The 18,018-nt window shown below is 44.2% G+C and overlaps 1 protein-coding gene across 9 annotated transcripts in view; it reads left to right on the forward strand.

Annotated features, from left to right (window-relative positions):
- The window catches only part of SGCD (sarcoglycan delta), a 345,566-nt gene that overhangs the window by 164,241 nt on the left and 163,307 nt on the right, over positions 1-18,018 (forward strand). For 8 of the 9 annotated variants that reach the window (XR_014935431.1, XR_014935433.1, XR_014935432.1 and 5 more), the window contains exon 3: positions 13,016-13,201. Coding sequence is in view for 6 of the 9 variants with exons in the window: in XM_085518773.1 (XP_085374899.1) it covers positions 13,016-13,201 (186 nt within the window). In the remaining 3 variants the exon portion in view is untranslated. Of the gene's footprint in view, positions 1-4,326; positions 4,776-13,015; positions 13,202-18,018 lie in introns of those variants that run through there. The other variant, XM_015875792.3, reaches the window with a different exon arrangement.

The following is an 18,018-nucleotide window of genomic DNA, read 5'->3' on the forward strand; positions in this document are numbered from 1 at the left end:
AGCTCACCATTGCATGCACAGTCTCTAGCTCAAGTTGCAGCAGGCTCCTAACAGACAGACGCACACACACACCCCCACACAACTGCTTTTTCATTTTCTCCCATTTCCTTTTTCACCTGTCCAGAGAACCCATTCTGGCACTGTCTGTGATTACCTGATGACCCTTGTGCCTTCATTCAGTCACAGCTACAGCCCTTCAGTAAGATTTTACTCCCTGCCATCAAATCACACCTGTCATCCCTGCACACACACACACACACACACACACACAGAGGAAGGTTTTCCCCCTCTGACCATTCCTGTTGTATAATTACCACCACTACTTTAGCAAATCTAGGGGTTTGCCTTCCTCCTCTCCATTTCTCATCACGTTGCCCTGTATCCCATCTGAACACTCAGAGCTGGGCAAATCCACAAGGACTACCCATAGCTGCCTTCCTAAAGCTGTTCTTCCTGGCCCCAACTAGTTAACTTTCTAATCCATTAGTTACCTTAATTCTGCATTTAAGGAAATGGAGCTCAAATGAGTCTCAGTTTCTCCCTGTACACATGGATACGCAGGAGATCTGTTATAGGCATCTGAGGCTGAGGATGGTTTAAAATGATAACTATTATGCAGATAATTTCCTTCAATTTAGAGTTTAGAAACATGTGAACGTTTATATTTATTCTGTTGTGATATTTCAAGAGATTTAATGGATTAAAAAAGTCATTTAGAGAAAAAACTGCAATCGAGGGATTGCTTAATTATCTCCTTCAGATATTTCACATTTCATTTTGTCTTTTTCCTTCCCTCCAGGTGCACACATGCCTGTGTTTATGTGCTGATACTTGCTGTGTGTTTGCTTTGCCCTGATGCTCATAGGAAGGTGCTGGGAACGTTTTAGTGAGCCCCTGGAAATCTGCGTGGCATAAAAATCCCATGAGTTTTGATTTGTATGCAAACAGATATTATCAGTTAAACAGAATTAGTTGAGTATTGCTAAGTCAACGGTAAGGATTAAATAATGTTCGGCTACATCTGGAATACGCTGGAAGGCAAAAACTGTAGGTTAGGTATAAATGCTGGAGAAAGAGCTTTCCTCATTTTGAACCCTTTCTGCCAGTGTTATAATTTGGTGTGACCAAGTGTGTCTCCTTGAGGCCTGGCTCTGATCTCTTTGCATACCAAGATTCCTAATGCTGAGTAGCTTAATGAGGAGTTTAGATGAACTACTGTAATTCCTCCTCACCTAGGGGTTAGTGCAGGGAAGGTGGAAGCCAAAGAGCTACCAGTGGGCAGCTGCAGGGTACCCAGAGCTTCAGCAGCTCAGTTTTGGTGGCACCTGAACTTGGTGCTCTGGGAAACATCCAATGGATCCATGGCTGTGAAACAGTGGAGAAAAATGTGGTAGAGAAGAGCATGTCATAGAATCATAGAAAATATCAGGTTAGAATGGACCCATAGGGATCATTGAGTCCAACTCCTGGCTCCACACGGGCCAGCCAAAGATCAGACTGAGAGTGTTGTCCAGATGCTTCCTGAACTCTGGAGAACTTGGTGCCATGGTTGCTGCTCTGCAGCTCCCACACAAAAATAGAGATGATGCTGCACAGGCTGTAGGTCTGAGAAAATTCCTGGTGCAGAACTTCATGGATCTGCTGGGGTGGATCTCCCTCACAAAATGAAGTTCCTGTGCATTGCAGTACTCCAGCTGCAAATATATTGGACCTTTGATTGGGGGGGTTAATTTGTTACTATCTTCCCAAAGTGCTTTAGTAGTTTATTTTTTAATCCTCATAACCCTGCCAGAAGTGGGAAATAATAGTTATGCAGATAGCTATGTCGACATCAACTTCAGTTTTACGCTTGCAAGGTTCGTATATTGGTATTAGCGGCACCAGCAGGAACAGAAATGGTAGCTCAAAGAGAGAAAAAAGAACAGTCCCTGAGCCAATGGTTCTGATACTTGAAGCATCTTTAAACCCCATACCCAAATGTGAAAGAGATAAAAACAGCCTAGTCGAAACGGCTTAGCTCGAAGGAGTATTTTATGTGTTACTTGATGACAAAATAGTTAGACATTAATGCAGTTTACAGTAAGACACCCTTAAGTTATCAGTGAGGTTAGTGTGATGCCTGACAGATTTAATGTAAATATTTATAGACTTGGCCTACTAATTATGCCAGTGGAAAAAATGCAATATTAATGCTGTCACCTCTGCGTGTATCTACCTGCCAACGTGATACTAACTTGTATAAATATTCTGAAGTTGGTAAGTACAGCACATAAACAGAGGAGATCATTTACATTTTTAATAAGGGATTAAGTTATCTCCAGCAGTAGTTTGCAGCTTGTGGTCTGCAGATGTCTGGGAGGATATTCCCCAGGAAACCATGGAAAGTGACAGAAAGAGAGAGTTCTGTGTAGGGGACATAGAAATCCCTCACTGGGAGTTTATTAAAGGGGTATGCACCACCTTTGGCAAATATTTAGAGATCCACGCTGAGAAAGATTTGAAAACCACCAGTGGACCATATTTGTACAGATAAGTGATGGAGTTTGGAGTACCGTACGCCATGTGGTAAATGATCTGAGTCCTGCCAGAGTCAGGCTGCCATAAGAAGCCCTGGATGACAGAGCACTGAAGCGTGTGCTCAGCTTAAAACAGGTATCGATCCCTTGAAGTTTCTCCTGTCGCCATATGTAACCAGTTTACTGAACAAAGGCCATGGGGAAATTTAAGGCAGAAGTCAAGGACCGCTCTGCTCTCATCTTGCAAATAGCTCTGCAGATGCCTGATTGTCTCATACAACTGAAAACCTAGTTATGTGAATCTGCAGTTCATAGTTTTCTGTTTCAATTTATTTATAGTAAAGGACTCCGAAGGTTTCAGGCACTGGTGGTTTCAGCCGTTGCTGGCTGCCAAGCCCAAGAATATCATCATTACCATTGTAGCTTGTTTAGGAGGCTCTCTTTTATCTGTGTCGATTGCTCTCCCAGTCTGCAATCCAAGTCTGTGGTTTCTGTTCTGGCTTAAATGGGATCCTCACAAGCTATGCAATTAAATTTGAAATGCTCTTGCCGCTGCTTGTGTATGCGTGGTTTGCATGCATTCCTTTTGCTTGGTTTATAGTTTTGCAAACTGAGGCAGAAGGGTCGTGTGGTTTCCGTTTCCTATTGTCATTTCTTCAGCAAAGCAGCAACTTGTTTGGTGTATGTTCCCTCTGAAGTCGGTGCAGTTTATGTGCTAGTGCAGGTTGCCAGCATCTGGCCATGCAAACTGCCAAGGCACATGGGTGATACTGCCAGCCAGCGGGTGGCACTTTGCTGGAGTTAAGAGATGAGCACTTCTTGGATGTGGATCTATCCTTCCTGATGACTCTTTGCTGTGGACCTAAGCCAAAGCTCTTGGAAGTCAGTGGGCTCTTTCTACTGCCTTTGGTGAGCTCTGGATCAGGCCACCCATAAGGCTCTCAATTATTTTCAATCTCAGCTGCATTTGTCTCTTGTAAACACTTCATCTGGACTGCACTTCTGTAAATCACAGAACAGAATAACCTGATAGAAGTGGAGTGTATGGTTTTGAAAAGGAACATTAAGAGGGGAAAAAACACAACTCTCTCTCTTTAAACTGTCTCTTTTCTATATTGTTACCTTGACAACTCTGCTGCTGTGTTTCATCCTTGGTGGGACTTAGCTGTGGTGGAAGAAGGGGGACATCCATGTGTGTTTCCACATCTCCTCCAGCTCTGCATTGTGGGCGCATTCCGAACACAGGGCACCTCGAGCTGCAGAGCTCACGTTTGCTACCTCGACCCATGGTTTTGCCTGGAAATGATTACAGATATTAAGTACTGGGACCCGTTCTGATGAAAGGTATAAGACTGCATCTTCTATTTCTTTTCCTTAAGCCAACGCCAGAGTAATGTTAAAGCTCTTTAAAAAAGATCTCTTTAAAGAGATGCAAGGTGCTTAAAATATTTGTAAAGGGTTAGGACAGCTGAAAAGCAGAGAGGGATGTAAGTACTCAAAAATAGTTGTATTATTTTTAGTATAAGCAGATACAGGAGTATGTGTCAAGATTAGGATCCAGTCCTGATGTGCTGAACTCAGTCTAGAGATGCTAAAAATACGCTTTCTTTTCACACAGTTTTTGGAAGAGACAGAGGCAAAGGTAAGAGGAGAGCGGTGGTGAACTGCAATTTTATTTCCTGTGTTTCCGTGCTTGCTGGGGTTGGGTAAAGCTGGCTTTTAACCTGGGCACACACAGCCACTGGTACCTGCAAAACGTGATGGGTTGGAATCCCTCCCAACCCCTTTCTTTTCCTCTTCCCAGAGAACACATCCCTACCAACATAACATTTTCTTTCTTTTTAAGAGAAATGGCTAGAATTTAGCAGACGAGCTGCAGATGCAAGGCATGCAGAGTCCCGGGCTGAGTGCAGAAAGGGGTGTCTGTGTATGAATGTGTGCACAGAGAAGGGGGCTTTTAATGCAAAACACATGTGTTTTCAATTGCTATCTGGAGCCAGACCAGTAGCTGTAACTTGGCCTGACAAAGCCTTATTGAAGTACAGACAGTGTGGTTTCAAAGCAGTTAGAAAAAGAACGGGAATGCTGTTCAGGAAATTCTTCAGGCATGGGCAGGGACTTGGCTGCAATTCTGCTGCTGGAAAATCTGACAGGGGCAGCTCATGAGCACAGGCCAGGCCTCGTGCAGCTCGGGAAGAAGCACGGCATCCTCCGATCCCCTGGCACAGCTCCGGGCTGTCATCTCCCACCGACAGAGAGGTAAGAGCCGCGGCGTTCCCTCCTGGAGCCGCCGGGTGCATTCGCTGTGCTGCTTTTGTGCTCATACAACAGGCTTCTTGCTTTCAGAGCTTTGTTTGGAGAGAAAGTGGAGAGTGTGGAGCTGTGGCATATTTGCTGAAGGGTTGGAGGAGTTGGAGGCTGGGTGTTGGTTTCTGGCTAACTTTGCTTCAGGAGTGATTCTGCACGGCAGCTCCGGTGCTGCGCCTCTGGCGGGGTGAACATTGTGCCAGAATCATCCCTGACTTTTTACCTTTGGGGAGGAAGTGTGCATATAACCTGAAACCGCTGGAAGGTTGGCTGCAAACCATATGTCACTCTGAGATTTTATTGAGAAATGCTACTCAGTCATGACAAATGGAGTTACATGCGTATGTAGTTGTTCATTGGGTTGAAAATGTGTTTGTCCGGGGCTATATGGCAATTGCTAACTCCCTGTCACCTGGTACAGGCTGTGAGGAGAAGCAGTGGTTCAGCAACAGTCATTGCCTTGTGATTTCTATGCGTGTTACTTCTGTGTTTTATAAAGCACTGGCAAACTGCAGCAGGCAGCACAGTCAGAAAGCATGGACAGCAGATTAGAAGGAAAAAAAAGCATTAATTTAGTGGCTGAAAACTCTTTTCTCATTTACGTTTCTTTTCCCAAATAACTTAGGAAACATTTATGATAAAGAGCGCTCCCTGCTTTGGAGCCTGCCAGATTTAGGCAGTGCACTCTCTCTCATCCTTTTAGTTGCAGCATTAAAGCTCAGCTTGCCTTGGCAGAGATATCCACACCTTATATGGCAGGAGTTGGGTACGGTGTTTGTCAGGGCTGATGGAGGTGTTGGGAGCAGTTCACTACTCAGAGCTTTGGAAACTTCCCTGCTTCTGCCAGTGTCTATTGCTCAGATATTCACAGCAGTGTTATTTGACGCATTGAAAATGCACTTCTTTGGTTGTTGGGTAGTTTGGGGTTTTTTTGCAACAAGGAATGAGTTTGAGGTCAGGCTGGATAGAGCCCTGAGCAACCCGATCTAGTGCTTGCTCTAGCACTTGGCATTGGTACCAGGTGATCTTTGAGGTCTCTTCCAACCCAAGCCATTCTCTGATTCTGTGATATGAAATTTTAGAGTGGGACAGTGCTAAATGTTTCTGGTTGAGTTTGTGGAAGAACATCTACTGTTTGCTTTTCCCGCACACAGCGGGACTGCATGTTCAGCATTAAAATGTCATTTGCGTTGGTGATCCAGAGCACGCAGTGGCAAGGTGAGATTGGCCACCATCAGGTCTGTGTGGGACGTACTTTTTCCATGTAGTGCTGGAGAAGCACATCCATAGCAAACTCTGCCTGGGCACTGTGGGATTCAGTAGATTTGGGTCATTAAAGGGAATAAGGTGGCATCTTATTGCCACCGCCATTTGTCTTTCCCTGTAAAAGGGCTGAATTTACTTGAAAGAGATAGCAGTTTCCTTCCTACCCTTGGCAACTGCTCCCGGGCCTCACTCTGCAGGATGTGTCCTTTCTGCATCCCACCAGAGTCAGTATTCAAGCTTTGTTTTGTATTCAAAGAAACTGAAGAGTGCATGCATCCATGTGCACCTGTGGATGAAATATATTAAATCTATGAAGTGAAAGTTGAGTGTCTCACCACCTTGCAAGTATTCAGATAAGAGAGCTACAGGCACCCCCTAATATGTGCATTCCTTCTTCTGGTCCTTCCCAAGAGCAAACGATAATGCAAGTGTGTCTGCACAAATGCACGAGCAAAGTAAACACATTAAATAGAGGAATAATTCAGAAGAACAAGTTTTAACTTGTTGGAGCATATATCCAGGATCACTGCAGAGACTTTATTCTGGGTCCTGGCACGTGCTCAAGCCCACAGTTCTTTCTTTGTGCCATGCCAGTTGGGTTCCAGCCATGTAAATCCATATTACTGATCCTGCTTTGCACATTCCTACAAGCCATATCTCTTTTCTTTGTAATTTGGGGAGAGAGTGTGCTGGGGTAGAGGTCTGGAAAGTATCATCTCCTGTAGCTTGCTTTCTGATTCAAGCTCAATTGATTATATCCCTCGTGCTGTTCCTGTAGCCGCCCATAGTCACACCTGCTGCTGGGATATTTCAGTGGGGTTCTCATATTTTTCACTCTGCTTTGAGATGCTCCGGTGGGAAAGTGCTTTATAAACTTGGCACTGATGGACACAGGCTTATGATTGCTTCACATCATTAGAGTAGTGCAAAGGAACTGGTGTGCAAAGGCAGAAAATCCAGGATGCTGTTTGCATGCAGCGTGAATGTACTGCTGCAAATCATAGAGTGTTTGGGGAAAGACATTCTCTGCTGACTTGCTCAATACATAAGAGAACTCACTGCAGAATTTTTGGTCTCCCTTTCCATGTTCTCCTTAATTCTGACCCTCCAAAAAAATCAAGACAAGGGAGCTAACTAACCTAAATCAAAAAGTTGGAAGAAACATTTGTAAGAAAATGGACGTGTTTGTCTTCTAGTGAGATAAGAAGCAATAGCAACCGTGTTGCTTACAGTCTCCTGCAGCGTTTTTGAATAAGATATCCTCTTTTGTCTAGGAGAGGCTATAAGAGATGGAGCTGCCTATTACTTTGCTTTGTTCTGGCAAGCTCTGGTATGTTTATAGTATTTGTTGTAAGTGCTCCATGAATGTAGAGCAGCATCTGAGCAGAGGAGATGTCCTGACTTCAGCTTCTTGTTCAGTCCACCTCCTCAAAGCCACTGGGTTGCAAGCTGAGGCTTTTGTGGTGCCCTTATCCTCAAGCACATTTACTGTCAGAGTGCTGTCAGCCTCAGTGACTGGGAAAATAACATGAGTTCTCAAGAGGTAGGGGGTAGCCTGGAGCACTGAGGGATCGAGATTGGAGATGCTTTATCAGCAGATGAATCCCCAAGGTCTCCCCAGCTCCTTGTGCTGACTGATTCCAATTTCCTAGTGATATTTCAGAGGTGGGAATGCAAAATAAGGTATTTCCTAGTGGACCAGGCAGAATATGCACTGGTGAACTGTGCAGACTAAGCAGAGTTTGTTGATGTACTTTTGCTTGCCAGAGTCAGGCTAGATATTTGAAAAACTCTATTTGTGATGACAGATACTCAGAAAAGAAGAAAACATTCCTTAAGACAGTTCCTTCCAATTTCTGTCTCTCTGGCCTTATTGCTGTGCCCCCTAAGAGATTTGTACTGAGTAGTCATGGTCTTCACAGCTGTTGGGAGAACCTGTTCCCCACAACATACAGAGGCAGAGGGACAAGCACAGAGTGAAGATTTCAGCTTTGGGGAATGCAGTTCTGGAGAGCATTCTGGCATAGCCATCACTAGAGGGGTTTAAGTTCATGGTTTAAACCATCATGGGGGGGAAAAAGCTGTGTAAGATTTAACATCCCCAGCAAATGTTTCATCCTTGGGGCCACTTCTCAGTGCTCAGAGACTGCTGGCCAAGCTGCAAGGCAGAAACTGTTTTCTTGGTCTAGATCCTTTTGTGGAGACTTGGGTTGTGGTCTTATTGCTGTACAGTATCATAAATTACTTTTGGGTCGTGGTGCTGCTGGAACAATGGGCCTGGGGGCATTGAGCTGGAGAGAGCTTTATGGGGAGTGAAGAGGCGAAATGTCTTGTTGATGGCAGGCTCAAAATGCTGCTCTTCTTGACAAATTTTGTTCTCAGTCACACTCCAGAAATGTCAGTTCTTTTGAACCTGGTGGATAGGGTACATTTAAAAGACAGAGAAATTAAAGAGGCTGAATCCACAGAGCGTTTAGAGGTAGTGAGTGCAAGTACATTGCCTTCCAGTGATATGATGGAGAGCACCTCTGATTTAGCCCCAAAGCAAAGGTTTGTGTTTCAGAAAGCAAAGAGAGAAACAGAAGAGGATGTTGGTTATATGGATACAAATTGAAGGCAGATGTGGGAGAGGTAGGTCCAAGCCCAAGGGAGCCTGAACCCATCTCTCTCATCTCTTGAAATGTAATCCCCTCACCGTACTTAGCCTGGGGTCGGATGCTCTTGTTTTGCTGATGAAGCTGTTATACCTCAGTTATATGCAGGCAGGCAGCAAGCTCTGTGCAAACACACCCGTGCATTTACAATGCCAGACTCTGGCTGCCCTATGTTCACCTTATGTAAAATTGATGATTTTGACAGGCCGCCCCTTGGCCTCCTTTAAGTAAAGGCTCATTGTTTCCACATCAAATGTAAGGAAATCATTGTGGCAAAAAATACGTGGGAATAAATGCCACCTTCCCCAAACCTGTTGTGTCCCCCCACCTGCACAGACCCTGCTTTAGAACATCTTAAGCACCAGATTTCATAAAAGAGAAGCCATCTTCCTCAACTGCATCCTCTTTCAGCTTAAAATTATCCAATTACTAAACAAAGATGATGTAAGCACCGATCAGAAAACCCCCATGGCACAGAAACACCACTGATTTCTCTCACTATGCCTCACCTCATTTATAGCTTTCAATGAGCCTCCAAAGCTGACATGTCCAAGAAACAATACAGCTGCGGTGTTTGCATTTGTTCTCATGCATATAAAACACTTTACGTGATGAATGGGAAATCCATGTTGTGTGTCTTGAGTGAGAGGCTTTCTGTGCATACAATCATAGAACCACTAAGACTGGGAAAGCCCATCACCAGCCATCATCACCCATTGCCACAGCTATTCTACAAAAACTTATTCCTTGGCAAATTACCTGGGTGTTAGGCTTTGCTTTTGTAGTCATGGCAATGCTGTCTGTGGCTAAACTGTGAAGACCTAGCAGGCAGCATTTCTCGTGCTGTACGTGCAGTAGTGGCACATCAGTATGTTGCATGTGTGTCTTCCCATGGCAGGTGGACACACGCAGCTCTGTCTTTTGGAAGGAGCATCTCTCCTTCTGATTTCTATTACATGTGTTTCAGCATTGGTTGTCGGCTGTTATGAGTTTGAGTGACCATTTATAATGTTTTCCTGCAAAAACTAATACCCCATTAAGCAGCTAGCAGCCATTCTCCTTAGCTCAGTAATTGAAAAGGAAGGGGTGCTCTGCAAATGAAACCACTGGATATCCTTTCACAGTAATGTCTGGTGCCTAATTTGCTGCCTATATCATTATAATGTTAGAGAAGAATTGGCCAAAATGTAAATCATGACTTCTCTGTCCCTCACAGAGTGGATTACTGACAGTGAATGCAGCTTGTTCCTTATGTAGTACCTTACAGCCCATGTTTGTTTAACCCACCTCATCACTTGATGTCCATTATCCTTTCTTCTCTTGCTGGAGAATGACAGACATGAGCTTTTCTTTTGGTGGCCATAGGTCAGGGGAAGGACTTGTGAGAGGTCCTATATTGCTTCAAGTGCATCTGCCTGAGAGTTTACATGGAAACAACATCCCATCTGTGATTCCCATGTTGTTTTCTTGTAATAATGTATGCCATATTACTAGGTCATGTTCACTATGCGCGTTGCAGTGCTTTGGTTGCTCTGTCTCTGTAAGGGCAGCTGTGAGCTAAATATTTTATTTGAACAAGAGAAATTCTCAAAATGAGGCTCCTGTGTGGATCCAAGTTGCTTTTTTGTGGTTATATTCTGTTCCTATAAATCCTTTTGATGTCTGCAAAGTTTTGTCTCGGTTGGATCTGGCATTTTCTCCATTCTAGCGGTTACAAGTGGGGAAGAAAAATAAAGAAAGAAAAAAGGGGTGAAAAAAAGAGCAAGGGGGAGAATAAACAAGTTTTGCAAGAAGGAGATATTTTGTGCTTAGTATTTCAGACTATTTCTTATTGGTCAGACTTGTTTCATGATTTCAGAGTGCTGGAGATGCAATTTATTCGTTTTCTCCAAGAGAGAGGCTGCATTTAATATGTGCTCTCCAGGATCCCCTGTTAAAATATTAGGCAATAAAATCTGTGACTGTACAGTAGTTGTTGTTATAATTTCCCTTAGGTAGTGGAAATCGTAATTTATTGTATTTTAAGATTTCCCCTCGCAGAGAAGCTGAGTGATTGCAGCAGTGCAGGGGCCTGGTTTTCTCCAAGTGCATGTGTTTGCACCATGGCTCCTCTCTTCTGGCAACCACTGCGCTGCAAAGACCTCCCCAGTTTACAGTTGATGACTTAGTACCTGGGAGTGATACAGCAGTGAAGACCAAACTGGATCTACTGTGAGCAACTTTGCTCCCCTTGTTAATAGCTCAGGGTTTGCCCAAGCCTTGGCTGTGTGGGCAGGTACCCCACAAACAGCAAACATGCTTTATGGTGAGCACTCTTACATCAAAGAGAGCTGCTCTTTAATACAGACAGAGAGGAAAGTGATAGCAGTACTATGTGTATTGATGTTTTCCAGCCATTATTTTGAGTATGTGGGATGGACACAACTGCTGAAGGAGGAGGGAGATGGGATCCTCCATGTTCTGCAGGAAGGTTGCTTTTGGATCCCACTTTTGTGCAGGAAAATGGTCCTTCTGAGCATGCTGCTTAGTCAGCTTTGCTTTATGTGTCCACTTCAGGACAGGCATCTGAGGAGAATTTAGAGCCTGATTTGACTTGCGTAGCACTTGAGGCTGCACTTCAGCAGTGATGAAAACAGGTGGAGAAAGGGAAAAGGTGGCTGATCCCCCTAAGCTGTGTGTGATAACAGCAACCTGTGTTAGCAAACACACATCTTGGCACTCCCAGAGTTGCCAAAAGGTTTACGAAATGTAGAAGGGAAAAGAAAAAAGATTGCCGGTTCTTTAGGCAGCCCCTTTCTGAAGTGTGTGGGCTTGAGTGTTGGGGCAACAAAGAGAAAGTGCTAACTTCATGGTGAGTGCAGTGCTGCTAGAAGAGCTGTGCTGGGGAGAAAATCACCTTCCATTGACACTTCCATTGCAATGGGCTCTGCACTGCCGCCCACCACGCACTGTTATTACTTGCTGTTTGCACATTTGCCTAGAAATAAGGAAAAAAACCATGAAACTAATGGCAAACAAACAAGCACAAGTCAATGTCAATGAGCATCTTGTTTCTACCATTGTTTTGTTCTGCCCTTACAGATCAAACTCCCGCAGAGAGAGACTTGCATTGTTTCCTCTTGGTTTGTGAATTTTGTAATTCATTGAATGCTAACGTTGATGCCAGCTACTCTGAGGGAGAAGTCCCTGATGTTGAATTGGTAGCACAGAAATGTGTCTGGTGGTTTTTTGTCTGCCCAGAATCTTAAATGCTGAATACTCAGCAGACAGCGCGTTATTAGAGGCAATGTAAGAAACTGATGTATGGGGGAAGCATGTGAAATTACATTCGACAGCCCTAAGTGAAGGGCAAGAAGGCGATGAATACTTTTGTGGGGCAAAATCTACCTCCATAAGCACAGCTCTGAGTGCATTTGCTGCCCTCTGTCCCCACTGGCTGCAATGCCATTCTACAGCAGCAGAGCAGCCAGATCCCTGACTGCCAGCAGCAAGCTGGGACCAGGATGCAAAACCCAAACTTGTCCTGGGGATGCTGCCATGCTGCACAGCCCTTCTGCTCTCCTCTGTGCTGAGTTTCTTTCCTTGCTCTTGGCTCTCACGTTGTCATGCCATGCCATGCCTGCCTGCCCAGGGTGTCCTTGTTAAATCTGTGGAGATATTTGGGTGTGTTTTTTTAGGACAACTTTGTGTTTTAGGTTAATTCGGTCAAGAAAGTAGGGGAGAAAAAGCCAAACATTTCCACTTTGTCTTTTTTTTTTTTTTTTTTTTCCATTGTCTGGAAGGAGTGATTTTATTTGAGGTGATTTTTTGTTGAATTAAAGCCTCCGTGAAGTAATATTGCATCTTCAAAACAAACTGCTGAACTCAACTGCTTTTACCAAATGCATGCAGAATTTTCCCCCTCCGGATCCTTCAAGGCCCTGGAGTGCCAGCCTTGCAAAACCTGGGGTGGTGAAGAGAGTCACTTGAGAGTGATCTCCATAGGATACCTTTAGACAGTGTGCTTATGTGTATTTATAAATGTATATACACATCTAATGCATAAAATTCTCTTACAGTGTGTTACTACATACAGTGAGCAGCAAGGAAAATAATGCAGAAGTAAGGTTCTGAAGGAGGTGCTGCCCAGCTGGTAAACTCTGAGAGAAAAAGGAAGAACAAAACCTCCGCAAACCTCAAAGAGGCACAGATACAAACCCTTAGCAGGTTTTATCATCGGATTTGTCTTGCTGCTTAATCCTTATAACTCTTATTTTTTTGTGATTGTTTCAGATGCCTCAGGAGCAGTACGCGCACAGGAGCACCATGCAGACCTCAGAAGGGCCCCAAGTATACAAAGTCGGGATTTATGGCTGGAGGAAGAGATGCCTCTATTTCTTTGTGCTGCTCCTAATGATTTTAATCCTGGTGAACCTTGCTATGACCATCTGGATTCTGAAGGTTATGAACTTCACAATTGTAAGTAGTAGAGGTTCCCCTGAAAGATGGGGGGAAGATGATGGGGGTTGATGTTTGCTTCTCTGCACAGGAATTCAGATATGGCTTCAATAATGGGGTGGTATAATTGCCGTGGGTAGCTGCTGCAACAGGGAGGCACAAATTTATCCAACAATCTTTTTTTCTGCTGGAGGATGACTCTCAGAGCTGTCTGCAGGATTGCCAGGCTGGAGAATCAGCTCAGCATCATGAATCACATTCCTCCTCCAATCCTATATATATACATGTACACACACACGCTTATTTGTGTATACGTAATATATGCACAAGTCTCTTTATATAAAGCCTCCCAATGATTCAGTTATAAAGCATTTGCAAATTAATAAAAGGGGATGTTTTTAACTGGGGGATGGGGATGAGTTTAAGCCTTTCTCTTACACATTTATTTTTATTTTTTTTTGCTTTTTCTCCATGGCTGAGCAGTTGTGAAACTTGATTTGCCTTTTTCTTAAGGAAAGTTACATAAAAATGTCTTCCTAGGAGCTGCATGGTGTAACATTCCTGGAGTGGCTCTCTGGCTGTGGCATTCAGGTGGAGCTTATCCTTGCCTCCCTTGAGCTGGGGTTGAGCATGGAAAAATGTGGATGTGCAATGGTAAATGGATTGCATAGGGATAGGTGGTGCCTTCTGGGCCAGGAGCACCCATTTTAGCTTAGCTTAGACTTTTTGGCACAATACAGGGTGCTTCTTACTACTGAGTGAACTTTGTCTTCCTTGCTCAATACGTCTGAAAGTCGGGACATGGTCAACCAGGCACACCCTATTGTCAAGTGCTAGCGTGTAAGGCAGGCCATAGCTTTTCAGCATGTAATTTGGCCAAGCAGAGTGAAAATGAAATGATTTATGCCCTCTTTTTCAAAGCAGTTGTTGCCACCCTGGTCCTCTGGAGTGGTTTTAGGTCCATTAGGATCTTCAGGAGAAATTAAGTTGGAGGCTTCAATCGTGGATTTACTTCATGAGAGAGCTGTAAGGTTAAAATCACCCAAATCAGTTTCAAGGACTTTCCCAGCCAGGCTCTGATACGAATAGTGTGTTTGAAGTCTCCCAGCATTTCTTTCTGTGCTTTGGTCTGGCAAAGCCCTGAACAGCTGTGTCCAGCATTATGTCATTAATGGGCCTTGAGAAGTTGAGTAAACAGATTCTGTCTTACTGTATCCAGCTAAGTACAGTGTTGGGGGAACATGTTTAGTTAGTTTCTCTAACTGATCTGCTGTTAACGTGTGCAGAACGTTGTGATACGCATATGCTTTGAGAGCAAGCAATTATAAAACAGTAATCCTCTATAGGCTGTGAGTTGTTGGAAGAGTGAGCCAAGTTGGAACAGTTAATTCTTAACCCAACCGTTTATTTATTCTTATGAAATTGATGCTATTTTGACATATACGGTCATTAGATTAAAACCTCTCCCTTCCAGCAGCAGTCTCCTCCCTAGCCTGTGTGCTGGCTTTTTCTGTGATGCGCTGATCTTCAAGTTGTTGTCTGATTCAGTTTCCTTAAATAGTCACTTACTCTCTGTGACTCACTGGGAATTAGTCCAGAGTAAAGTATATTTGTGTCTGTTCTTAGCTGATTTGTATGTTTTCAAGTCAGTAGGTGCTGAACAGCTTTGGGGGATGAAAACCCATACTGTAGCACAGCAGTGGGAACTGCTTTATATATATATATAAATATAGGTGTGGGGATGCTGGTCAGGATGTATATCTCTGATACAGCCAGTGGGAAATAAACAGAAGAACGGGGCACATAAAAGATGTGTGCACCTTGGTCTCCCTGATCTTGAAGTGTGTTAGTCTGTAAAATAAAAAAATCAGGGTCAGGTTGAATGGGACCCTGGGCAGCCTGCTCTCATGGTTGACAGCCTTGCCCATGGCAGGGGACTTAGAAGAGCTGATCTTAAAGACCTCCTCCAGCTTAAGTCATTCCGTGACTATGAATGTAGAGCAGTAGTGAGATGCATGCCATAACACAAAAGATTGTGTTCAGTCAAGGGGAAATGAGTAGGAATTTCTCATTCTGGTCTTATCTGGGAAAAGATCTGTTGCTAAATGGGTCAGAATTATTTGCATATTTGTGACAAGAATTCAATGCATTTACCTGTCCAAGCACAGCTCTCAGTTTTTGGGGCAAGAACTGCAGATAAGAAGCATGGGGATGTGTTTTGGTAGAAAGAGATCTCTTCCATGCAGCTGGTTGCTTCCTCCAAGTTGGACCTGCAGAGTACAACCAGGTTTTGGTTGTTCCAAGCTGGAACTGGTAAGGCCCCACTGTAAGAGTGGTAAGAGCCCAGCAGACATCTATCTGAGACTCCTACCGCGTACAGTTATGGCGCTACTGTGCTGTGTTGGGACCGAATGTCGTCACTGAACAGCTTATAAAGAGTAGAGCAGCCAGTTCCTGTTGGCTGGCATATGATCCTGACGAGCATTGAGCCCATGGTGCTGCTCTGCTGCAGCCTCACCAGCTGCTCCAGATCCTGTTCTGCAATTCCTCCTGCACCATTCCCTGCGGCTGAGAAAATCAGTGCGCTAAGTGAATTTTTAGAAGCAGACTTTTATCTCTAAATAACAAATGTACAAATATTCTCAAATGAGGAGATGCAAATACGCAAAATCTTTAATTTGTTCCTGTTCTGATAAGAGGAGCTGAGAGGCCTTCTGGGGCAGGGGAATGATTTGAGCAGTCAGTAAGCAATAGCTGCTGCTTAGCAGGTCTGAGTTGCCTCAGTGCTTGCAGAGTGAGAAAAGAAAGAGAAAAAAGGAAGGGAAGTTTTATAGTTTTGTTGTTATGGAATATGTAATTCTTCCAATATCTTTCCAACCCGTGATCTCTCCCAGAACCCGAGTCTGTTCAGCTCCACAGGATGGTCCTGGCACTTACTGGAATTTAATGAGTGCTCATTATAGCCAGTAAGTGCTCAGTGTATCTTAATGAGCACAGCAAACCTGCTCAGGAAAACTCGGGGGTGTTTTAAATGCTGATAATGGGGTGTGGAGAAGGGAGGGGATGAAGCGAGTCCATCTTAGAGGGAAAAAAGCACCACCTCATGGGGTTTGTATGGTACATTGGGCAGCACCCATCATTCCATGTCAAGCCCTGAGCACCCTTTCTTCACTACCTTCCTCTCCTCTCTGTGTGCCCTGTGACATGCTCAGGAAGGAAACTCCCATGAAATCAAAGCATAAATTTCCAATCTGTGGCTTTTAATGAGCAAGGCATAACTAATTTATTCTTGGTTTTGCTTTAATCTGAACATTCAAGGCATAAGTTTAAGTGTTGCTTTGGCTTCTTACGTGGGGCTGTCAAAGCGGTGCTGTGTTTGCATGGGGCCAGTTGGTCACAGCCGGGTCTGTGCCATGCTGCATTTGCTCAGTCCCTGTGTGGTATTTGATCCTCGATTTGTTCTAAATGATTTTACCTGGCACAAGCTGTATGAAAAACAGACCTGGAGGGTACCCGAAATATCATCTGCCTGTTCCACAGCTGGTTCACACAGTCAGGTCCATTTATCCAGTTCATTTGCATTGGAGCTATGCTGCAGGAAGCTCTGCGGAGGTTGGTACCTCTATACTTTGATTTTTAAGCCAAACCACAGAATGAATCTGGACTGATGCCACCAATTTGGGTTGAAACCCAAATTCCCGCTAAAGGTGCCCTAACATAATTGAGGTAGAATCCAGTACTAAACTTTCTGATGATGTATAGGTAAAGGTACTCCAGCTCATAAGGATCTTAGACAAGCGTGGTAGAAGTATGTGGTTTACACATAATGGATTTGGGGAGAAAACACAAATTCCTGTGGGCTTTGTGTGTGACTCACCCTCTCAGCTTGCAGGTCTGGGGCAGTTTGAGTTGTGTCCTATGTGTATTTTGCTCAACCACAAGCTGTGCAGAGCTCAGCTGAGCCCCTCAAGATTTGTTGGTGCCATTCTAATTACAGGGCTTGAACCAGAGCTTTTAATGATCATACTTTTTGTACTCAAGCTGCATTAGCATCCAGTGATGCAAGTCATTAGGATTGACAGTGACTCTGTAGATGAGCAAGTACTGTAGAGTACTTGCCTACCATACATTGAGTGTCTCTAATCTGTTGGGGCTACATTTAAATGGCAACAGCCCACCTGCTCATCTACCAATCAAACCACTGAGGTCTCTTTGCTCTGACACGGTGTTTCTGTCCATCCAGTTTGAACTGTATGTTCTTTGGAACAGAAGCTGCTTGCATACAGCAGCCTACAGTCCTATATATTGCCAAATGCTACCAGACTATATGTAATAATAATTTCCCCTGGGTTGTCTTGCAAGGTTCAAAATTCCTGGAGAACTGTCTTCTAAGAATAATGCAAAGCAAAATCTACAGAAAAGTCTTTGACTCTGCAAGGGAATTATTCTGCAACTCTGGTATTCAGGAGGCCGTTCAAGAGCAAAAGCTGACAGCTTCCTCCAAAGTGGGAGGGCATGTGCTGCTTTCAGATCTGAGCAAACCTACACACAACGCTTATGCCAGCTGAGCATGCACCTTGTAGGCAATGCCTCAAAGATATTGGCAGGCGATGACCTGGCTCTCTCCATCTCCCTTAGGATGCAGAGAGAAGGGGGCCTTCCTTTCCTGTCCTGATTAGGCTGAGTTCAGTTTGGTTCCTACAGCACATTCAAATTCTCCTTCCAGACCTACACAGTTTGAGATCCTCTAACATAAGGTTCAGGATGCCATTGGCTCTCTTGGCCACCTGGGCACACTGTTGGCATCGGTTCAGCCGAACATCGACCAACACCCCCTG

This window comes from Coturnix japonica, chromosome 18 (genome assembly GCF_054131305.1).
Source record: "Coturnix japonica strain WE chromosome 18, WE-NBRP24, whole genome shotgun sequence".
Classification (NCBI taxonomy): domain Eukaryota; kingdom Metazoa; phylum Chordata; class Aves; order Galliformes; family Phasianidae; genus Coturnix; species Coturnix japonica.